The sequence below is a fragment of the Lepeophtheirus salmonis genome, chromosome 6 (genome assembly GCF_016086655.4).
Source record: "Lepeophtheirus salmonis chromosome 6, UVic_Lsal_1.4, whole genome shotgun sequence".
Lineage (NCBI taxonomy): Eukaryota > Metazoa > Arthropoda > Copepoda > Siphonostomatoida > Caligidae > Lepeophtheirus > Lepeophtheirus salmonis.
Genome location: NC_052136.2, coordinates 57,521,558 through 57,547,796, shown reverse-complemented (window position 1 = coordinate 57,547,796; position 26,239 = coordinate 57,521,558). Strand labels below are relative to the sequence as shown.

Here is a 26,239-nt window from a genome sequence, read left to right as displayed (position 1 = left end):
TACTGCACTTTCAAAATATTACTAGTGATAAGATTATTATTTATTATATGTAAAATAAGTATATTATCTATGTTTGAAAGTATTAATCACCGTTACATGATTATTAAATCAAATAAAGAGCTATTATTAAAAAAAAAACAGGACTTATCTTTTATTGTGAAAATAACTGTTTCTTTACAAAAATAATATTTTCATTTCATTTTTTTTTCAAATGACCTTTTAAAAAGGTATTTATTAGTTATTAAGAAAAATAAATTCTATTTCCACGAATAGAATAAGTTAAGAGAGATTGAGTATTCTACATTTGATTAACATTTCTTTTGGTAATCTAAAAGATTTGAGGGGTTAAAAGAAGAACAAAGAAAATAATAATTTTACCACTCACCAATACATTTGACAGAAAAAAAATTTCCAAGTAATATTTTGAAATACATAATTGTATTTGTACATAGAATCAAAAATTATTAAAAAAATTACGTCGTACAACTTTTCAAGCATTAAGTCATTAAAAATAGTTTATAAACTATATGCGTATATTCACCATCATTTCATCATAGATCATACCTTACTATTAGAAAGAAGCTCTCGCATACAACCATATTCTCTTGTAGTATCCTATTTTTTCTTAAAAATGACGTGGAGACTACTCAAACTATTGCTGAGGTAGTTTGTATATTAACTATTTGTACTTCTGTCGTCTACATAAAGTTTGGGTGATTTAGAAAGTTGCTATTTCTTTAATTTGAATATACTTTTTAAAGTTTTAAATCAAAGGTACACAACCTATGGGTACATTTTTGGCTTTTTTATAATGTAAATGTTGTCGTTGAATGCTAAAATATTTAACTTAATCAAGTGTTTTTTTTAAACTTTTTTTAGTAAATAAAAAAAAACACCATCCATATTTTTTTTTCTTTCCTGGTTTATAATTTCCTAACTTTAAACATAAAAGATGAGAATTCGTTAACGAATTAACAAAGAAACATACGCCTAACCACTATTTAAGAACAGGTTTATACCTGTTTAGTTCTGAATAGTATAAAATTTATTCAGAACATCGAGATTTTATACTTTCAAATAATAAAATATGCAACCCGATGACATAAGGAATTTAATATGTTTTAATCAGAAATAATGACTCGAGTCACAGGACTGGGAGTTACTTTTTATAGATTGTGACTTGAGTTAAACTTAATTTTCTTGATACTAAACATGAAAATGGGATTTGAATACTACTACTTGACCTTACTTGAGAAAATTTAGATAATATGGTAAATCCTGAGTATACTATAATAAGCTTAAGCCAACTTGACTAATTTAACTTGTCAAAGAAAAAAGTTCGCTGTCTGTTTTAATGAAGAAATGACGATAGTATTGAAATTATTCATTTGTATAAAGTTTTGTCCAGAGAACAAATTATCTGTATTTATGAACTGCATTTAATTTAATTTTTCATAATTAACAATCCCTTTACATGGCCGTCCGAGAGTTAAGAAAATTTTGCTTTTTACTAAAAAAAATTAAATATTTTAAATTGAATTTACAAATTTTTTTTTCCAAAAAATTCAAAATTATGCAAATAGCCATATATTATTGAAATTTTTTCATGAAAAAAGCTTCAAATTGCGATATTTCTTTGCTCAAACGCCTTTATAGGTCCTCAAAGTGCTATATTTGATGATTAAAAGATGAATTTGTAATAAAATACACGATAAAAATCGTAAAAAACTGATTTTTTAGTTCTCCAAGAGATATTATTTTTAAAAAAATTTTCCAAAAAATTTAATTTTTTATGAATGGCTATAGATTTATGAATTTTTTTCCAGAAAATATAATATTTGAAATTATTTTCGAAACAAATTATTTTTTTTTTAATGACTGCAAGTTATTTAAATATTTTATCCAAAAAATTGAATAATTTTAATTTTTTTCAAAAAAATTTATTTAAGGTATTTATTCCAACATTTCTTTGATATTTGCAATTTTTTTTACAAAATATTTACTTTAAAGAATTAAAAAATAATAATTCAAGTTTTTTAGAAAAAAATTAATTTTTTTGTGAATAGCAGATTTTTTAAATTTTTTCTCAAAAAATTATATATTCAAAATATAATTTAAGAATTTTTTTGTTGACCAGCTTTGGGTTTTTTAATAGTTTCCAAATAATTTAACATCAGTTATTTTTTTTAAAGAAACATTTAATATTTGGGTATGGCTATTGATTTTTGTAATTTTTTTCCAAAAAAAAAGTTATATTTAAAATTCTTTACAATTTTTTTGAATAAAAAAAAAAAAAAAATACAAAAACCAAGCCCACTTTCCCTCCCCCAAATAAATAAAAATAGATATATATTTTATCCTGCGGATACCCCTGCTTTAATTCCTAATATCATTATAATTCTGTGTCATTAAAACTTATACAGTTTTATTACTTATTACTATTTACAGTATAATTTTTTCCCCGTATCAAATCAGGTTTACAAATATTTTCAATTTTAATTAATTCAGTATTTTTAAATTTAGGTTTAAATGGATGAAAAAATCTGGAATCAACATTGAATGAACCTACTTTTTTTATAGTTTAATTCTGATATATGTAAGAGGGTCCAATAGAGAGAAAAAACAATTTAACTTGATTATAAAAAAGAATAGTTTTATGGCTATTATGAGAGAAGGAGTCACAATTATGTCTGAAATAAGTTTTCCATCTGTATGAACTCATCTGGAGTGTGAATAACTAATTGATATTTTAATTTTCTATAATGTTGCAGTTCATTGGAAATGTTTGAATAATTTTTATTTTTTTTATGCTAAACACATTAGTCACAATTGATGTAATTAGATTTGGATAATTTCATTGCTCATTTATTTATTTACTTGCTTGCTTCCTTAAAAAAAATATTCTTTATTATTATAGAATCTAAAAATTTCACCACTTAAATCTGAGTGAATTTTTGTAAATTGATTGTTTTAAAAATAAAATCCGAAATTCAGAATGTTCAACTCTTAACAAATTTAGAATATTGTTCCAATGATTTAATCCTATAACTTCCACTAGGCTCAGAATGTTTCAAGTTCATAAAATTATAATCTTTGCCCGTTTAAAAAAATGAAAGATATTTTTTTTTGAATTCGGTCAAAATCAGAGATTTTTCAGTTTTTGGCTCAAAATCGAGAACTTTTAAAAAAATTAAAAGTAAAAATCGATGATTTTTGTTGTCGTATATTTGAAAAATAAATGATTTTCTCCATAAAACCCCTTGCACAATTAGATTTGTAATTTTCGTAAAAATACGTGGTTGAAAAACTTCAATACTTTTGCGAAAAAGCATTTTATCTATAAAAGAGTATTTGGTTAATAATTTATTGTTTATTTATTTATGTTTGAATTTATTTATTTATTTTATTTCTATAATTAACTTTGACAAATTTTGTTCTTCAAAAAAAAAGAAGTTCATATTAATATTGATTCTAAAACCAAATACTTTCTTATACATGAAACCAGTATTATTTACAAATTTCGAAAAAAAAAAAAATGTTTTTGTAATAAACATAAAATTCTGGAAAAAATATACTTATTTTCACTAGAGTTACTGATTTTTTTCTTATTCAAAAGTTGCCTCAAACCTATAAAAAGGTGGAAATACACCAAAAATGTTACTTTTAGGAGTTAACTACTAATTGTAATCACTCTAAATTTAAAAAAATAACTTACTTGAAATTAGAAAAAAAAAATCTTCAAAGAGAAAAGTTACTGGTTGTTTCCAAGTATGGTAATTTAAAATAATTATATACTTTCTATTTTTATATAATAATTTTAATCTACCTTACTTATAATGCCTGGTAAAATACATTTCCTCCTCCACCATATAATATAGCACAAGGGTCACACATATTCTGTACACATTGAGGCAACTTTATAACATAGACAGAGCTTTAAAAATATTACTTAAAACAAATACCCTCCTTTTTATTGTTGCAACCTGAATAATAATTTTTATTCCAAAATATATCTTTACTTTTGCAAACATAATTTTGCAACAATTGGAGAGAGTAACGACGTTGGTTTGTATTAGCTAACTTCAACCGGGTGGTCAATTGAAATCTGAACACTGACTAATTATATAATTTATGAAGGTTGAGCGATTGAAATTAATTCGTATTTCAATATATATGAAAGTATAGTCAATTAGTTACAAAATGAAACAAACTTGAGATTTCTAGCTTATATACAAGTCGAGAAAATTACACTTGAACGTTATCGACTAATTTCCATTGGCACACTCCAAGCAGTTGGGCGTGTTCAGGACCACCGTCTATGCTGTAAGAAAGTCCGAAACGTTGGAGAGGAAGAAGGTGTCTTTCAAAAAAGCCAAACTGGACCCAGATGCCCTTATGTCAACTCCTTCGACTACACCGTTAGATTGCATGTCGAGGAGAAGGCCTGCATTGTCCATCATCCAAACACTGAGGCCTTCAAGTCACTGTCAGGTAGCAATGGGACGCCATGATTGAGGACTAAATATGTAGTGGGTACTAGGACTTCCACCGCCGCCTGGAAGTCATCATTGCCACTAAGCCAGCTACATTAATGATTAAGAGAGGTGAGACACACATCTATTAATTTTGTTGAAATTCTATTGTTACTTAACAAATTATATCTTGTTGAAGTTTAAAATTCAAATTATTCAACCTTTAATGCACCACTATGTACAAGTGATTTTGAGCGTTTTTTCATTCGTCTTGTTTATAGAAATTTGAGCTAAAAGAAAGTTGGCATTCATTTAAAAAATCATATCAGTTAGATTATACTATGTACTCTCAGTTTTCTTCTATTACATATTGCTCCACTCCGCAATATGTAAATGCCTTAGAAAGACAAGCATCAGTGTAACTTTATTTTCACGCAATCATTAATTTCTGTCCGTTGAGTTTAATATTATTGGTTCAATAAACAGTGATTTTTGGATAAGTGTAACTCTCTGTAGGACTCGGAGTAGAATTAAGGATTGATATCGGAGTACTTCCTTTTAATTTTTTTTTCTAGGTACGAGTACGGTGTCGTATTTGTCTTTATTTCCTTCCTCTTTTTAGTAGTAGTCTAGTAAAATTCCATGACATTATCTAAGACTAGACAATTAACCTTATATTATATACTTAAAAAGATTTGCCGTAAAAAAGATGCAATTTTGATTGATTCTTTCAGCTTAACTTCAAATTTTCTTATGAGACATTTCATAAATATGTAATGAAAAGTTGTGTGGAAATGTTTCGAGGTTGAATATCACTAAATTGATTATTTCACTAACTATAATAAGTAATTTATATTTTAGAAACAGGAATGTTAACCCCAATTTAAATATGTTTTCATATCCAATGTATTTGATTATTATTTATTGATTAAATATAAGTAATCTAATCAACTTATTTATAATTAATTTCGGAAATTTTCACTCAATAAATATTCGATAAAAAATTAAAAGTTAAACTAAAATAATCATTCAAAGTCGATTTTTTTTACGGCAATACTTTTGAAGCTTTTGTACTATATTCAAAATAACTGATCTTTATCTTACTAATAAAAGTATTCTACTATTTGTTATTAGCTTTAAGTATAATCTATAAAGTTATTTTACTTCAATTATGGCTCTGAATGGTAACTGCACTCTAAAATCATGATTTATATGAAAAAACTAATGCCACAACTATTTTTTTCTAACATTCTTTATAAGGTTTATATATTATATGCAACATTCATTTATAAATAAACCGGAGCAATTGTGTAAAAAATACATAAATAAACATTATGGTTTATACTTAATGCTTCGAGGTAGAATTTCAACTAATATTCTAAAAGTCAGTCTATAAAAAAACAGCAGTAAACATGCAAATTAACAATCACGATAAATATTTGTTAAAATTTCTTAACACCCTTTTTAAAATACTTCTACGATTCCGTGAAGTTGATGGAAGGTACCGGATTTCTGCTCCTGCAAAATTCCATGAGTCACATCCTGATTTAGGAATTTTCATTGTGAGAGAGACTTTGCGGGTTGAAGCTTCCAAAATGATATCTCTCAACTCATCTATCCTTATAGTTAGTTAGTCGGCTGCCGATGAGGGCTTATCAGTTAAGAATTGTAAAGTTCAGAGCCCCTGTTACCTCAGAAGTTCCACTCTTCTTCTTTGAAATTCTAAATAGAAAAAGACTTTTAACATATTTATCTTCTCCATTCTTCAGCCCTTTTAGATTTATGGATACAAAATATTTAAGGATATAGATGGTAGGGCAGTCCACATACGTATGAAGTGTGTTATTATATAGTTTTCTACAGTCCTTGTAGAGCTTCGTATATTTAATACAATCTGTGGAGATTTGTAACTGCGTAGTAAACTTTTATCATCATTTATTCCCCTCAGAGGAGACACGATTTTTCTTTTCAAAGGCCAAAGGGAGGCCCAAACGCTTACTACGTAGCTCTCAAAGTCCATTCACAGCTGCATCAAAGTTTAGGGGGACCATCTTAACTTGCTATGAGCATGGCATTAAATAATATTTATAAGAATTAACGAGTGGAAATCTTATTCTACCATCGTTGAGCAATTCTTCTGGATTTAAATTATTTTGTGGAATTATATCAATGGTTGAGTAATTTTTAAATGCAGGAGTGAGCATCCATAACATTCTATGAGCTGAGTCCCAAACTGGAGAGATTAAAGATGTAATTTTGTTGGTCAGATTAGTCCCCATCATAAACCAAATGTAAAGTTCTCGGTTCGTTGTACTTCTTCTTCATTCTACTGCTGGATTTCTTGAAATATACACAAATTTTAGATTAAATTTTTGGGACAATACGAGATAGTTGGGCTACTCCATCACCTACATGGGATTTAGGTCTTTTCATGGCTTCGATATATTTCTTATATCGAAACAAATCATTAAGCCATTTGTCTTCTTCTAAAATAGCTTTTTCACCTAGTTGCGGTCTTGCTGTAGCCTTACATAAAATTAAAGGTATTACCAATTAAACTAATTTTTTGGCGGTTGAATCTTTTCCAAAAATAAATTCTTTTGTTGACGGAGGTCCGAATTTCATTCCAGCTATCTTGATGAATACCACTGCAATTCCATTTTATACCCAAAATTTCCACCATTCTTCTAACTTTATAACTTCCGACTTTAAGATCCTCTTCAGGCTTACAAGAGCCTAAAAGTAAAATAGAAGCCTTATTTAAACTTACAGCCAATCTTGTTTTTTCTTGTAAATTTCGAAAATAATGCAGTAAGACTTTTATTCTTGCAATTAACTAAGACACTGAATTCACAACTATTGCAGTTGATGTTTTTAACAGGATTTTTTTATATTCTACGGCTTTAATCACAATAATACTTGTGTTTTTCAGCAGGCAGGCGTTCCAATACTTGAATATTGTTCCATAGTATTACTTCTTCAAGTTTGAACTATTTTTTAATGACATTATCCCATTACATCGACCTAGTTATACTTTGATATGAGAAAAAAAAAAAATATGTGATCAATCTCAAGATGTGTACAACCACGATATTAAAGTATATTTCCATTTTATGAAGTTTATCTATATTGGAAATCAAATCAAATTAAGAAAAACAAGACTAATAAATCAAATATAAACTTCAATTACATATTAATAATATATCTCCTTCAATTAACTACAAGTATTTTTTAAAAGAAAATATCCTACTTCAACTGAAAGCGTAAATATCATCATTTTTAACAAGTACAATTTATAAGATTAAATAATCTGAGATACTAATTTACGAAGTGGTGCAGTAAAATTTTCCCCTTGGGGTTTCGGTATTTTTAAATACTTTACATGGATTGGAAAATTTCAAAATCTCTAGTAGACTTTCATACAGACATTCTTCAGGTGTAGTGGTCCAAAATTAAATGAACTGGCCCATTTTTTGCTTCTAATGGTTTCATACAAGCTATAACTAACACATTTAACATAGAATTAACGTTTTGGGAACTTTTATTGAGGTAAAGCAAGACCTAAAAGTGGGTATCTGGCTGCACACATAAAACATTAGAGATATGGTGATGACCTTAAAGTAAAGGTCAGAATAATTTGAATTAGATAATTGCCGAAAAAATAGGTTGGGTCAACAGTGACCTCTAATTTTCTAAATATTTCTATTTCTGAGCCTCGTCTTATCCTGCATCAAAGAAAATTATCATAGTTGGGATTTTGTTAGGTGACTAGACAATATATATCTTCCCCTCCTCCAAGAAAAGTTAAAAGTTATTTTAAGAACATTTTAAGAAATTCTAGCCCTCGAGGTTTGATCATCCATATTGGTAGATCTTAAATTATTATGCCCTTAATGATTCTACTATGCACAAGGTACACAAGTTATTTATTCCGCCTCTTGACACGCTCTCTTAGGCAAACACAAGCACTTGAGTAATTTATTTTTGTTTGTTAGATAGTTTTTTTAAATATGTACCAGTTGAAAAAAATTTGAATCAATTGACGAATTCAATGTGCCAAATATTTGGAAAAGCCATTCTTGGAATCTGCACCAGGAGTGAAAACATTACAGTTACTTGTCGGGACACCGGAATTCGCGGCCCGAATCCAACAAATTGTCAATGAAGACCAAAGGAAATCCATCAGGGCAATTTCTGGAGAAGTTGGTCGGTCAGAGTCGCTGATCCGTTTCTGCGTTCACAAAAACATTCTTCATAGCTCATAAAACCTGAGGAAGGGACAGATCTGGACAAAAAAGACGGCAAGAAAAATCGAATAAATCACTCCCAAAAGCCCATTACAGGTCTATTTAGGCCTTATTGACAGAAATTTTCTAGTTCTTTAACGCTTTGGACTTGCTGACGACGTAGGCGGTGGTCATGGAGACGCCCAACTGCATGGAGTGGGGCAATGGAAGCCAGAGAGCTCAGATTTTTTTTTTTTATACACTAATTGTTTAATATATCGAAATATGAATACATTTTAATCACTCAACCTTAATTAATTACTGAGTTAGTAAGTGATCAGATTTTAATAGATGTAGATGCAGGAAGAGGAGAAAAGAGGGGGGGGGGTAGATGTCACAGTATTTTAAAATACAAAAAACAAACCTAAAGTTGAGTGTCACCAATATATGCAGTCATTTTTATAAAATTAGCTCCCATCCCTACTTTTGAATTGCTTTTGGCACCCCAGAATAACCAAAACTTAACATAAGTTCCGATCGATTAAACAATTGGTATTTTACCCTTCAACAAAATTATTTTGAATTCTACATAGAACTTTTAAAATTTATGTACGGATTTTCTAATATTTTTACTACGAAAAAACTATTTAAGTTATAATTAAGAAACAATAAAAAGACAAACAACATCAGCGATTGCTTCTTAATAAATTCTTTAAAATAGTTCACTTTTATGATATATAAAGTGTTAAAGTGATGGTATTATTAGTGTATACAAATTTTGACAGCAAACGTGTTTTAATATAATTAAACTTTATTGGTTTAAGATAATATATATCAGTATGTATTTGGATCAATACATAATGAATACCTATATTCGATATTACTAGGTGTAGATACAAATATTACAAACATGTAATAACCAAGACGAATGTGCCTAAAATAAATCCCTAAAATATATTACTACCATATTTGGTAATCATCCAACTTGTACCTGATAAATCAAAAATAAAAGTATACATTTTCAATTCTTTTCCTTACTAATAAATTACTTTCATAAAAATCAAAATTAAGTTTTAAATATAAGAATTTGGGAATTTTTTTGAGAAATCTACAACTAATTACAAAAAAATAAATTTTTTGTAAAACAATCTCAAAAATTAAATATTAAATTTTTTGAATTTTTTTTTCAAAAATATAATATACACTAACAGAAAATTAAATTTTTTCAAAAAAAAAAATCAAAAATAATAGACACTATTATAAAATAAAGTTTTAGAAAAAAAAATTCAAAAATAAATAAACACTTTAAAAAAACTAAATTACAAATATTAAATTTTTTGAAAAAAAATTTCAAAATTTATTAAAAAAATATTCAATTTTTGGGAAAAAAATTTGAAAAACCTACAGCTATTTACAAAAAAATTAAATTTTTGATAAAAAATTTATAAATATTAAAAAAATTAAATTTTTTGAAAAAATTTCAAATATTAAATTTTTTGCTCTGATGCATAATTTGCAGAAATGACGATAACAAATTCTTGTAAAAAGCAAAAATTTCTTAATGCTTTTTTTTGGGGGGGGCAGCTACTCTAGCCCAGCCTTGCGTAGGCCCCTGGATGCCAAAATTTCAACCAATTCCGATACCATCATTATAGACCATTCCGATTCCTTAATAATATTATGTATTAATGAATTTCATAACCAAATATCAAAATAATTTTTCATTTCTAATCGTTAACTTATTATTAATTAGTACTTGACAAGAAAAGACATAAATATATCAATCATAGTTAAAAAAAAAAGTTAGTTTCTCTCGGTGCTAAGGAGTCATTTTATTGCTGGCTGTTTCATATATATTGCCTGCATTAATGAATAGATTTTCATTTTCAATGGATATACCTGAATTTTGTTATGTATGTATATTATTATTGCACTTATTATATGTTAAAATAAAAATTAAGGAAAAAATAATTTTGTTTGGGCCCCTACAGTTAATAGCCCTTAATCTTAAGTCTAGGTTAGTATATACTATGATCCTCACATCATAGTATTGGTTGACAATATGAAATTATAAAATTAAAATTAGAGCCAAGTCCAATAGCCATTTTTTTTTTGGTCATTTCAAAAAACACCGATTCCTCCCTATTCCGATACTGATTCTGGTGTATCGGTACACCCCTAGTCTAGAGCCTTTATGGTTGATTTATGAATATTGTATAACGATGGTTATATCGTGAAAGTATGCATTATTTGGTGAAATATAGTGCTGTACGGCGAAGGATTACTTTTTAAGAACATAAAATCATACATACGATATATGTAACCGAATTATTTCATATATCATCACCCATCTTTATATAAACATAAAGTTAAAATTGTCTAAATATGCTGACTCATTAAAAAATTTCTCTTCATGATGTCCTTTGTGGAAATGTGAATAGTACATATATTCAATATCTTATGGGTCATAAAAATAGATATGACTCTTAGATGAAATACAAAACAAAGACAATTACTTTTGCAATAATACTCCTACTAAGACAATGGTTAAAAAAAAGACAAAACCCCGTTTCATCCTCCTAGGTTACCCGGAGAAAAGGGGGAAAAATACAAAAAAAATATCTCGCTATTTCCCTCTAGAAAGCCTTTTACACTTTTTTTTCTTCTCCCTTCTCCCGCTTCCCGTCGCCGTTGAAGCAACAAAAGCTACTACTACACATCAAACAAGAGATTAGTTTCAAAATGAATAGAACAAGCATGATATGTTTTTGAACGAAATTATATCATTTATAGATCTGCAAATATATAGATAAAACGCAGTGTGATCCTTGACCAACTCTTCTGCTCAAATCTTAGATTTAAAAAAAAATTAGATAACATCATTATTGATGTATCAGTGTCATTTAATTTCTCATCGTTTCCATAAGATTTTTGCTTTGTGAAAGTGACGCATTTTATTCATAGATGTGTGATTTGAATTTCTTTTTTTGATACAAGGGAAAATCTGAATCCGTCTCCCATTTAGAGAGTGGTGTTGTCTCACAATTCGTGGTAAAACATTGATTAACTTCCCCTTAAAAAAACCCGGATTTCCACTCCTATTAGAATGAAAATGAGCTTCAAAAGTTACTTTAGAGTGCATCTTCTTCTGGAAGCCATTATTATACTTTGTCTACTGGATCGATCTGCATGGTAAGAACTGCAATTAAATTATTCTTCCTCACTTTTGTATCTCATTATCTTTTTGTATTAATGAATTTCTTTCATTAATTTTCATTTAATGAAGGATTTTATCAAGAGAAACAAAATGAAAGAGAGAAATATTTAAACTTAATTTTTACAACTCAACATACGTTATCTATATATGTAAGGTAATTAAATTTGTAGTCAATTAACTACATTAAGTATAAGATTCATTCAAGTAACTTTGCAAAAAAGAAAAAAAGAAGCAGCCCTCATTTTTCTATTAGATTTTTTGCATTCTTTGTGCATATTTCCTTAATTAATTACTAATTAATTAATATTTACATTTTTCATTATGCTATGCATTTTATGTTTTTTCCTTTGTTTTAGCATATATTATATTATGTATATCTAAATAAAGGGCTTACAAATATGTACAACAATTATTATTATGTCTTTAATTCATTATGAAGTGATTAAACTAGTTATTTAAATTTGCATTACCATCAAATATTGTAGATAAGTATTAACCAGGGGGTTCCCTGTTTACCTATGATTAAATAAAAATAATTATTTAATACATATCAACATATATATCTTTGGACTCACATTCACTGTCTCATACCCAATATAACGGATTGATTTTGAGTAAATATCTCAGTCTATATATATATATACATATATTTCCTTTGAAAAGTGGTCCAAGAATGGGGCAATCAAGATTATGGGACAAGTCTAATTGAATTATCTCCTTACCTGATTTGTCACTCCTAAAATTATCTATATGTGTAACGGTAAGTCAAGAAAGAGTAAGCTATATCTCCAGACCCCCAAAGGATACCGTTAAAAGTAGAATGAACAACGATGCCTCAAAAATACTTTGGACTGTAATTAGAAATAATGGATGCCATATTGAATTAAAGTTTGGAAAAATATGGAGCTAATATTTACGATTAGAAAGTTATTAATGAACATTTCTTTTAGAAATGGTATATTTTGCATTAAATTACATTTGTTATGTGGCGAATTTTGATCCACTATATACGTAAAAATATATATGAATATATATATTATTCTTATAATATATGATAAAGTTCCCTCCACACTCTCAAATGTTAGGCGAACTGCATGATTAACCATATCCATCTGGTACATTTTTTATTAATAAAAAAAACAAAAAAACTTATATAAGTATAGTTTTATACATTCTAGAATGCTCTTTATCAATACTAAATCCTTCATAGTTTTCAAAAAATTATCAAATCTTCAAAATACACCTTTTTGTACTCGTGGTGACTTTAAATTTTTCTTTTCCTATGAATATGAATCATTAAAAAATATATATAAAGCTTTTAAATCAGGATTTATATAGATTACTCCATAATCTTCATAAAATCTTTGAATAATTCAAATAGTTATTAAAATTTTTTGAAATTATTACTTGATTGTTTTGTCTCTTTCTGATGGATAACTTGAAGAAAAATATATATAATGAATTTAGTATCATAAAATATCTTTGTTTTTTTTTTAATGGAGCGTACCTATGAATAAAAAATAATATTTTTTTCCTTTTTCTATAAATGTTTTAGTTTTTTTTTAAAGCCACATAATTTCTTTTTATTTCCATAAAAAAGACACAAAAATATTAATTTTAAGATTTTGGTAAAAATAATGTTTCTATTTGTTCGGTAGTTATTAAAATACTAAAAAAAAATTTTTTGTCCAAAAATAGATGAGATAAGAAAGTAAAAAAATGTTGTTCAAGTCTTGTCAGAAAAATAAATTTCCACTCAAATTCATAATATGAGTTAAAATATATTAGGCTGATATAAAATCAAAGTAAATTTTCCGATAGGGTTTGAGAATATTGATGGAGGATTAGTGATTCCATTATCTTAGATATTTATTAATTTCCTTTTTTTAAAGAAAATTCTTCAAAAAGGTATAATACGAGTATGTAATAAATAATAATGAATTATGACTTCAGAGGATTAAAAATACATCAAAACATACAAAGTGACATACTCCAAATATGGGCTTCAAGATGAGCCTTTGGGTCCATGTCAATTTATCTATATATTTATTTATTTCCTCAATCGTCCAGATAAATTAAGTTGCTCTTTCGTATGTTCATGTTATTTACATTTCATTTCTTGGAAGCGCAAGAAAAATAGGATAAAGAATGAATTAAAGAAAGAAAGAAGCAGTTCAATATATCCAAAAAACTTACATTCATACATAGGTTTTGTATATTATTTCAAATATTGGCAGGATCGTGTTTATTTAAATTTTAAAGTAACATGAGTTATAATAAAGTCATAATCCATGAGTCAGGCTTTATATGAAAATGAACAATAAATATTTATGCAAGTTATCGGTTTTCTTTTTTGAACTCGATTTAACTTGCTGGTTGATCCCTTTGCCTTTACTTTCAATTTATTTACCTTTTTTGGTGTTCGTATAGATTAGTTTCTTGAACTCCGACCTACGAAATCAATGAGTTTATAAAACTGTGATGTATATGGTATTGAAAAGACAATTTTCTCCGCATTCTAACAAAGAATTAGGAATTGAAGAAGTGGATATGTTTTTTCTTGAATATAACTATTTTTATTTTACATTTCTTCTCTGTTTATTTTTCGAGTTGACTTTAGTGTATTGTTTGTTTGTTGCTGTCTTCAAATGGTGGTTTTAGTGTATTAATTTAAAGAGATGATTCAGGGTGAGCAAGTGTTTATCAATTTTGTTGGCTGATTTGAACTTGAACCCTCGCAAAATATTTTCTACAATTAAATCAAGATTAATATTTTCACGTAGAGTAATAATATAAGTGTGGCAATCATCTGCATCATTACTCTGCAGTTCTTCATCCTGATTCATGAGTTTTGTTCCAGTGTTTTATAATTGAAAAGGAAAACCACTCTCAATGACGTCAAGAGGGATCAATTTACATTTTTTAACAGCCCACAAGATGGACTAAACTGCTGTCTACCTTCCTCTATATGGCAAATACAACTAGTGATGTAAATCGTGTGAATTTTTAGCTGGTATGTTTTTTTTTGCCATTGGTAATCCAAAGATGAATTTTCTATTCTTCAGCTGTAGTCATTGTTATTTAACTCCTAAGTAGTGATCTTATTTTTCTACTAGAGTCTGTTTTATTCAAAACCTGATTGAACATTTGTATGTGCTCGTAAAAGACGAAGAGTAACATTAAGATCTATTGTGTAGTTATAACTGTAAGGCCTTGTTGGAATCACAGTAGAATTGAGGATCAATATCGAAGTAACTAATTACAATATCCTTGCTTATTTCCTTCGTCTCCCCCTCTCTTATGACAGCTGATTGTAGCTGATCTCTTCCAAAACATTCTTCAAATTGTCAGGGTTACCATGTTGGTTTTTTTTTTTCAAAATCCCCATTACACACACGTTTTTCATGACTATATACAATACAAGTTATACTTGTAATTCAAGCCAAACATGTGACAAAATTTAGAAATAATAAATTAATCTATTTATGTGTTTTAAAAACATTAAAACATCTCTTAGTTTCTAAATTACGCAATTTTTGTCAGATAGTAATGAATGATAATTAAAAAATATATATTAGTACTTTTTAAAATAATATATATAATCTTATTTTTTAGTAGTTTAATTTTCATTTCAAATTTTGAGATATAGATGTGTCTATAGCTGTAAATGGAATGCTAAATAATTTTCTATTCATTATTCAATTATCCTCCTTTCTTTTTTTTGGAATGGTTTATGAATGATTTTTCCTTCCAGATATTCGTACTCGTACTTATCTTTTTCTATATTCTTAATAGTATTTATTAAAAAAATCTCTCAATAAATGTATATTCTTACAGAAAAGGAGTAAGTAGTCAATTAATAACTATACCTTATATCAATCCCATTCTACTTTTACCTCCCTTTCATTTATACATTATTCTTCATCTTTTTATGTATTTGTTAAAGGTTATCGATTTCACTACGTAAGCAGAAGGTTCAATACATTACACACACATATATATATGTATTTATCAAAAAAAAAAGATCGATATTTCATTCCGTTTTTAATTATATCGTGTAATCAAATGAATACTTTTCGTTTCTTATAATTTTCTTTTAAAAAAAGATGTAGGCAATATTTGTTTTCCTTTTCTCCTCGTACATACAGGGTGTGCAAGCTATCTGTGCCGCGAAAAGTAACCTTTTTCAAACGAAATTTTCTCTCCTATTAGTTATGAGACTCTGACCAGTTAACTTCTCTATCAATTGATCTGATGGACTTCCATTCGTATTCATTGACCATTTGCTGGATTCTTGCCACCAATTCCTGCGTATGGACACAGTCACTTCGACCTTTAACGTCACCTCTTATTGCTTTTGCCTCAAAATCACCTTTAGAGGCCTCAAATTTCCTCCTAACCTTGCGAGCGAACGTCTCACTGAGTCTAAGAGTTCGAAAAATTATTATGATGTCGCTAACCGGTGCAGATTCCAAAGAGGGCTCCTTCCCTTTTACATATAAATGGACAGCAAATCGGTCAAGTGATTCAATTTTTCCCACTTGAGGCTTGAACAAGCTATCTAGTACTCTGACTCATTTAACCCATACCAGTTAGGTCAATGCGAAATCAGATTTTTTTGAAATTATAATCTTTGTTTATTTCAAAGAAAACAAAGTTTAAAAATAAATAAACAATAATAATTTACTAGTCTCTGCGCTGCAAAAACTGAGATCAATTATCAATAGTATATATACGAAAGGTAGAGATAGCCGATTTTCATTCGAGTTCTGGTGTAGTGGATAGATCAATACGTACCTTGATATAAAGTTTAGATACGAATCTAATCAAGAGGACTAAATCTGAAAGATTTTCTTCATATATCTAACTTGTACAAAATTAGGCTTTTTGTTTTTAAAACATTCACAGAAGCATTTAGAACTTAATAAATGAAGTAATAAGTTTGTAAGACTGGAGGGTCATAAGTATGAAATTTGTAATTTTTTTTCTCTTTAATGATAATTGATTATACAAGGCAAGAACAAATAAATCTTTTAAATTATATTTTCAATTCATATTACATGCCGTATTAATTGCAATTATGTAATTAGTTTTTTCGTATTCAATCTCGCTTTTAAGATTTTTCCATTTAAATTTATTGAATATTATTGTCATTTTGAGTAAAAAAAGTAGTTTTTTCCTTCCAAAATTTTGTGTTAACTTCAAATAATATATGTTAATATTTTATATGCTATTATCCAATCATCAGAAAATAAATTCAAATGTTAAACCATATATTAAGAATTTATAATGACTTAACGCCAATTTGAAAAATAAATAGTAAGGGTTTAATGACAAAAGATTATTTAATTCTAAGAAGTTCAAAGTAATATCAATTGAAAATTAACATTTTTTTAAGTCTATTTTTTTGTTAGGTTTATTGCAAGAACGTGTAGTTTTCCAAGACAATTAATATTATGTAGTGATGTGCCGTGACCTGAATATTACTATATGAGTATTTTCGAGTTTCTAAAAAAGTAATTGAGAAATTACTAGCTTTACTCGTTAATTGATTGAATCCTCGTTACTTGTCTGAACACTCGATCCTCACCCTAAGACTTTTTGCTCCCTAAAAAAATCGTCAGGCAAAACAATCATATTTTTTAATCAATTATTGTATCTTGTAGTAGTTCTCTACAAGAATCTTTATTTTTAATTGAATATAATATACATGCACTGACATATAAAAGGATCTTATAATAACAATAATACTATTATGTATCAGAAGGACTATAATACATTTAATATATGGTACTGATGACCACACAAAATTGTTTTCTTAATTTATGTTTCACAGATTAATCTAAAAATTAGTTTAACTTATTTTGATCGTGACCATAAGCATAAAAAACAGTTGATATAGTCGACAAATCAATATTTTACCATAGTCTCTTATAATTTGCAACTAATATGTTTTGAGTGGCACTGATGCTTATGAATATGCATGCGTATAAATGGTAATATGTAGAAAAATAAAAAAAATAACAAATAATTCGACGGCTAAGTAATTCCATGCAATGTCCTACTAGTCTTAGAAACAGTCAAACAAGGTTTATCTTGAACTCAGATTATGAGTACAAATTGTAGAAAAGTCAACAAATTTCTTCCTGTAGAAAAACATGATTTCTAAATTTTGTAAAAGGAAGAGCCCGGTTTTTTGTATCTTTTTTATTTTACTTCATAAAACTCGATTGCCAATTTACAAGTTTTGCTCCTGGCACATCACTAATACTATGTAAAAATAAGGGAATATATAAATAAAAAATATAATTGAGTAAATAATAAAAATTTTATGTCAACTTCTTATAGATTTTTCCTTTAATAAAAATGAAGAAAATTTTTTCTTGCAGCTGAGTTAGACCTCTTAGAATTAAATACTTTTTTTTGTTTATGAAACCCTTCAAACTTTCTTGATGTAAAAACATATGAAAAACCGTGGCATTATTCCTTTTTTATAAAAAGCCTATAAAATATCGTAGTTTTCTACCTTTAAATTGCATTTTCTCAGGATTGTATTACAATAAAACGTATCATACCATTTTGTAACGAATACAATCAAACTTTCATGTGGATTATTGATTTTTTCATTCTCAAAATTTGTCTCAAATGTATAATAGGATAAAAAAAATCAAATAGAAAATTCACTAAAAGTCAGATTTTATAAAAAACAACAACTGATTACATTTTCCTCATTAACAAGTCAAGTTATACTAGAATTGAATATGAAATTTAAAAGATTTTTGAAAAAATGAAATTTTATTGACTCGAGATATGAAACTCCAATTTCATTTTTGAAGTTTTTCAACTAAAAGTTTGTCAAACTGCTCAATCAAGGACTTTAAAATTCATCTATCATCAATGTGTTATATAGTGAAAACCTTTTCTAATGAGTTAGGTAATTTTCGATGAAAATTCTGTTATATTAAATGAAAATTCATTTTGTAAAACTCAAAAGGTTTTTGGATTCTCATTTGTTCAATAGATTCAGAATTTGATGTCTGCTTATTAAAGATTTCATAACAAAAGAATAGGGGAAAAACAAACAAACACAATTTACTTTAATTAAATCAATCAAGTTCCAATATTTTTTCTTCTCTTTAACATGTCCGTTAACCCTCAAATAAAATTTATGATAACGTTACATTAAAGTGATGTTGAACAAAAGAAAAAACAGCCATAATTTCTATACTCAAACTTAAGTTTAGATTACATTTAAAGTCTTAAACAGAATCTCTTCTATTTTTATTCAGAAATTATTCAGATTAATCCTTTGGAAAAATTATGTAAATTCAGTTTAAAATGAAATAATTTTTAATTAATATACTCTATTTGAAAAGCCTTATCATGGCCAATTTAAGGTAATTATAGGTGGGGGGAAAAGTAATTTAGTATTTTTCGCTTTATTTCAATACTTTAATGCATGAAATTTAAGCCAAGTATCCTTGTTTTGTTTGATAACTTATTACCAACGAGAGTTCAGTTCCATAATGCCCTTTTCGTAGAAACCCTTGTCCTATTGGCAAAAACCTCGAAAAACCAATTTGCACAAGTCTTGAGAAAAAATTGTACACCCAAGCACTTAGACTATCCAGACTGTTGGGTGGATGCATAAGAACTTACCATTGGATCTCCTGGAACTACTGGTATGTTATCGAAGATGTGTGCGGACTGGCGTTGTCTAGATGTTGTCTCCTATTCACCAATGCTGGTTGTTTCTGTTCGATTGCCAGTTTCAAACGATCAAGTAGTTCACAATAGAGGCAGAATTGAGCTGGAAAAAATCTCTCTAATCCAATGTTGTGCAACACAAACCAATAAAATATAGGGTCATTATACATCACAAATTTTCTTGACCACTTTCGATGCGATTTTCCCATTTTTTTCCGATTTTTCTATAATTTAAGATTAAACCGGTCAAGCACAATTATGTTCAAAAAGCGTTTATAGTATAGACTCGTACCTTTACAGCATTTTATCGTAAAATCCAATGTGAGCAATAATGAACATGATATACTTAGATAAAAAGGGGTAGGAAATACGAATTTTCTTTGCCCCATCCCGGTTCCCCCATGGTAGTTCTAAGCTATAGTTAAATTTATTGAATATCTCAACTCCTCCAATTAATTTGAAATACAAAGCCTATAATTGTCCGAAATAAGTTTCTGAAATATTTGGCTAAGTGCAAAAAAATTGAACATTTATAATTTTTTTGATTTTGGTTTTATATTATTTTTGTGTTAACCCATCACAGATTATTTTTAATATTTATTTTTTCTGTGTCACATACACATCTTTATAAAGTTCAAAAGGGATTTGATCAGATCATTGATTGTTTATTATAAATTGTTTATCAGTTATTGATTGTCATTTCTTTACTGAATTAATATTTAGTCTAACTTATTGGTTGTACTATATCCGTTTGAAACCCTTTTTTACCAATTGATTTCACGGGTGTGACTTGTATACTTGTAGATAAGAGGGACATCCTTAAATAAATATATATATACAAAAATATGAGACATTAAAATGCCAACAGTTTATAATTTTTTCTAACCAAAAAGAAAAGAAAAAGAAGATAGAAGCATAAATAACCATTATATTTAATATAGTAGATAAAACGGTACTAAAACTAGATAAATAGCAATTTTATAGGCAATATCTTTGTTCATGGGCTCATTATTTAAATTGCAATATAAGAGGACCTAATAATTTTTGTCTCCAATATAAAGTGTATAACGTAGAAAAAACTAAACAAAGTATTTTTTCAAAAAAAAAAAAAAAAAAAAAGGAGAAGCAAAATTATAAAATGATGATAAATAACATGGCTTTCTTAATTATTGCAACTAATAATGGAAATGTACAGGGTGAGTACTCAAAAATTAAAAAAATATTATATGCCAGTTTTATGGCAAACTTTGAAGCAAAAGTTGTTAGTTTAACCATTTTGTAACACCTTTTATTCAAATGTCCCCCCCATTCTGAATGATGGCTTAAATACGGGGACAATCAGAATCACAGCTGTTCTTGATTAACTCAGAGGACAAATTGTTCCACTCCTCCGTGATCAAGGCCTTCAGGATTACGACATTTGCGTGATAAATTTTGTTCGTTTTGACGCCAAGACTCCAAGACGCACCTAACAGTGAAGTCCTGGGGGTTCACATCGGTTGAGGACGAAGGCAAGAAGTTTGCCTGTCAGAAGGCAGCCATTTTCTACCTGCACCTTCTTGGTCGTGTGTGCCAGGGCGCCGTCTAAGGTAAACACATAGTTGTCCTTGTGGAACATGCTCTTCAACCATGGAAAGACATGGTACCTGAGGATCTTGTAGGAAACGTCCGTGTTAACTTTTTTGTTGCCCTTGAAGAAGTAGGGAGAAAAAAGATGATATGAAATAAAGATCAGTCAATTGTTCAGACTTACTCGGTTCTTCCCAGTGTTCCTTGATACTTAAGACGTTTGAATGCTCCATTTAAGTGAAGTTTTGACAAGGAATATGAATTAAAATAAAATAAATTAACTCTTGCCGTAGTTATTTTTGAAATAAAAATAACCGATTGAATAAAATAGCTTGCTTAACCATGAATTGAAATGTTTAAACTTATGTACAACCTATTCATTTGTGAATGGAGAAAAGTTAAAAACTTATTAATGTATGATGTAAACTTGAATCAAATAAATTATAAAACCACTTTATTTAGACTTTATATAAAGTTAAAAACTTAAAGGTATCCCATGGGTTCTTTCAAGAAATTTTTATAAATAAGCAAAAACAAAATTATCTTACTTCAAACGAATATAAAAAACTCCTTTTTTAATTTATAAAACTAATGCATTTGTGGAGTTTTAAAGCTTTAAAAAATTTGTTTGTAGTCATTTCGTTTTTGTATTTATATATCTATGGTGGATAAAATATAAGTTTTAATATGCTTAGTTATATATATATTTATATAGTAGAAGTCGAATGGTTTGAATGTTTCGATATTATTCAGTTTTGTACGAAGTAAATAATATTATTTTTTTCTATTATAGAATAACAATGCTGACTTCCTTTAGTAGCTTTATTTTCTTTAATTTCAATTCATATCTTTCTTTTTTATGATAACTATTTGCAAAACATTTTTTTAAACTACTAAATGTAAAACTGAAATATAAAACATAAAAATACCCTCATTTTTTTGGCAAACGAAATGAGTTAAATTAAAATAAATAAAAATAAAATAAAGATTAATGTTAGTATATCCTCGATCTCTCCAATTCTTAGTCTAGGTTTTAAAACTAAGAACAAAGCAAACATATTAAAAATTTCCTTCATAAAAAAATTTAATAAACATTTTTTTATTCCCTTGGGGAATATTTCTCAAATTCAACATCTTTTCTTGGTCTTGAGCAGTTATTCCTAATTTTTAAATCATGTGGAGATTATAGTTGAAATTTTTTTGGATTGTATTTCTAGTTTTGGCCGAATATTTGGGTCTAAAGCTTAAACACTTTTTTTTGACAAGAGACAATTTTATATTTATTTTTGTATGATTTTTAAATAAAAGATGTTTCTTCATGATGAAAAAAACAACAACACATTTCTGAATGACCTTGATAACCTCACAGATACCTAGAAGATGCATTGCAGATCTCTGATTGGTAATAACTGATTTTGTTTATGGTGGCATAAACCCCTTTCATATATACATAATTACTTGATGTTAAGATTTTTTATGTTTTTCTATATACTTTCAAATTAATTTAATAAACTACATCTTAATACATTGGTTTTTTAGTACCGTGCAGCTAAGAAATAATTTTAGAAAATGAATAACCTAATTCAAACTAGATAGACATGACAAAAACTTCAGCCCCCTCCCCTCCATGTACCTGCATTGTCAGTATTTTGGATTCCATGATATATGATGACAAAGGAATTAAGATGGGCAATTAAAAGCATTTGCTTATATTTATATAAATTAATATGAAAGTGTAATAATATATACAGGGTAATTTATCTGTGCCAAGAATACAATTTGTTTTTCACGTAATTTTCTATCCAATCAGTTATCAAGTTAAAAAATAAAACCAGATTCTATAAGCTTAACGGATTATAAAATATTTTATTTAATAATATCACCTCCAGCCTCAATTACAGTCCCTATACGTGGCTAAAAGTGCAAGAATACTTTCTCCATTTGTTCTCTTCGGAAATCCTGGAATTCCTTCTTGATCCAACTGATAAGTTCGTCTTTGGTTTTGCAGGAGATTTGGTTGGTCTGTCGTTCGACAGCAACACACAAAAAATGAATCATATTCAGAAACAGCTAGTTCAGATGCCAAAAGTTCGGCGAGTTGAAGTCGTCAGAACTTGTCTTGGAAGTATTTGAGACTTTTTTGGAATCCTGTTCCCTCAAAATGACCATTGCCTCAAATTCCCTCTTACCCTTAGGAACGGACGTCTCACGGAACCTGAGTTTTAGTAATTCTTATGTTGATGCACTTGGATAGGATTGAAGGAGATCTGTTTGTTTTTTCCAGATATTTGAGCAACCAAATTTGGTGGTGCAAGTTTGAACAAGCTATCCAACAAAAAAAATTAGCTACCTAAGTGTTTACGTTTGACCAAAAGAACATGCTTAAGTAGCGGCATATATAGCTGCACGACCTGTATATAAAAGTTGTGGATTCTAGATGGTACACTATAAACAAGGATATATTGATCCGAGAATTGATCGGTGAGTTTGCTGATGCGCTATAACTCATTTTTTTTTAATAATAACATTTATTACCGTTTTCGGAAATCCAAACATTTTTATTCCCAATCTATTTTAAGTATAAAATTACAGTACTACAAATTTATTTTGATGAAGATGAAAAATATTTTTTATTTATTAGCTATAATATCATAAGACTTCCCGGTATTCAAATATGTGTTTTTTTTGCAACTAAGAATTTTTAAAATCTACTAGAATTTTTTTTACATCACAAATATTATGAAACATATGTATTATTTATACAAAATACATGGTGCATCTCTAATGAAATTATGTTTTCCCGGGATATAAAGGGGTTTTACACCTACGGCATATTCCCAAAAAAACAACTTCTAGTGTATTGAATTATTTTATAAATTAAGTTTAATATAATTATATTATATTTTATAAATGTTAATCTGTATAAATATAATACAGTTTGTCTGTATATTTTTTTATGAGTGCGGGGGGAGTGTCATATAAGGGAATTGTTCTATACCCAAAATACAATTTTTTTTTTGTAGTTCAAGGATACTAATAAGGGGTTGAGTTATAAATCAAAAAGTGATAGGACTCTCAAAAAACAACTATAAAACTATCAGTTTATAACTATGATAGTTTTTTCCATTTCCGGAACCTCTTAACACATAACTTTTGCAATATTTTAAAAAACTGAAACAGTTATCGAGGGTTATTTTTTTGACATTATTCTCCATATTTATTTTTTCTCCAAGTACAAAGCAAATTTTGGTAGGTTTGTGTTCCTCTTTACAAAGCAAATAAATTTATTTTGGAAAAATTAATGCAAAACAGTTTTTTGCAATTTTCTTAGCAAATTTCAATTTGCTAAAATAAAAGTTGAACTTCTTATCTGAAGAGATTTTTTACGCATATAATTTGTATGTTATTTGAAGTTTAGAAACACAATTTTTTTAAATTAATCATCAAACATTTCATATAATACAAATGCACTATACTTTATCCCTGTAAGAATACCCTAGTGATAGCGCCAACTACGCCAGGTAACCCTTTGCTAATTTTCTTATAGACTGGAAAATCACTCGTTTAAGGTTTTTGAGATTTACGCTTTGCAAGTGATGGGGTATTTGTCCCTATAACAAACAATGTCTAACGAAGTACAAAAATGTCTCAAATGATGAAACTTTACTATAATAACAACTATATTCCTATTTTTTTTTCTTTTTATACCCCATACAAACAGTTAAACACACAGATATTTTTGTATACAAGTACATTATATAATATAATGCACGGTTTGGCGGCAGAAGCGTTCCGTATTTGATATATAATATTTATGTCTCTTTACACCAATATGAGATCTGCTATATTTAGGATGCTTCATATTTTTATATAAAGAGTTACATTTTTGGGTGCATGTCGAGGAGAAGGCCTGCAGTATGCGTCATCTAAACACAGAGGCCCTCAAAGCCACTTTCAGGGCTTTGACGCCATGATAGATAACTACATCCACAGTAGTTGGCAAACATTCAGTCGTCGCCTGTAAGCTATCATTGGAGCTAAGGGTGGCTATATTAATGATTAAGAGAACTCAGACACACATTTGTTTATGGTATTAATTTTGTTGAAATTCAATTTTAATTAATAAATCATATCATGTTAAACTTTTAAATTCAAAGTGTTCAGATGTAAATGGACCATTCGATTCTAGTGATAAGAATTGAATATTAAGAATCTATAATGACAATGCAAAGTTTGTCTGCCTTTCTGTCGGTATGCATATATACAAACGAGGCACCAGGTGCATTGTGTATGGTGATCCATAAACATATTTTTGTCTAAAAAATAACAATGTACTCGTATTAATGAAATATTGCAGTTGTGCCTGTAAAACAAAAGCACTTTTTCTGTTTTTTTGTTATTGGTCTCTTATGGATGTATATCATATCATATTTCATGTGCATTTTCAGTATATGTTAAGATTTGAATTAAATATAAACGCTGGTATGTTAATATAATTTTTTTGTTTGTTTTTATTAGTGAGCGCTCTCAAGACTAAAGTTCTCATCAATCATCTCAATATATTATTTATTATCTTTTTCTTCTCAATCTCTTATTATTATTCTTTCACTCTTGAGGACACGACACGTCATATGAATTGATTTAAGTATTGAGTAGTTTTGTGTGGGCGTACTCATGAAAAATGAAGAGTAACACTGAGGATTTCTTGTTGAGTTATCTTCTATATTATTGAATCAACATTTGTCTTTTACCTGACGCCTAATTACTCCTGTTAACACTGAGTATTACAGATAGAATACTAGATGTAAAGCTAATTCTGTTTAAACGAGCTTAGAATATAAAAATAAATACTGAAATATCAGAGTACAGTAGAACTCACCAAGAATAACACGCTTACTATATAATTTTTTTTACAATTGACATAATATAGAAGTCCTTAGTTACTTGTAATATAATTAAATGTATAAGGTGGATTTCTTTTATAATGGATACATTTGGTCAGCTCCTTATAATCCGAATTAATTGGATTCTACTGTATTTATAAGTTA

The 26,239-nt window shown here is 28.1% G+C and overlaps 1 protein-coding gene across 1 annotated transcript in view; it reads left to right on the top strand.

Moving 5' to 3' along the window:
* The first annotated feature begins 11,425 nt into the window (after positions 1 to 11,425).
* LOC121120103 (glutamate-gated chloride channel) overlaps positions 11,426 to 26,239 on the top strand; it is a 274,678-nt gene continuing 259,864 nt past the window's right edge. Inside the window, 1 exon segment of the mRNA XM_071889780.1 lies at positions 11,426 to 11,890. Coding sequence (XP_071745881.1) covers positions 11,805 to 11,890 — 86 coding nt within the window. The 5' untranslated portion in view covers positions 11,426 to 11,804.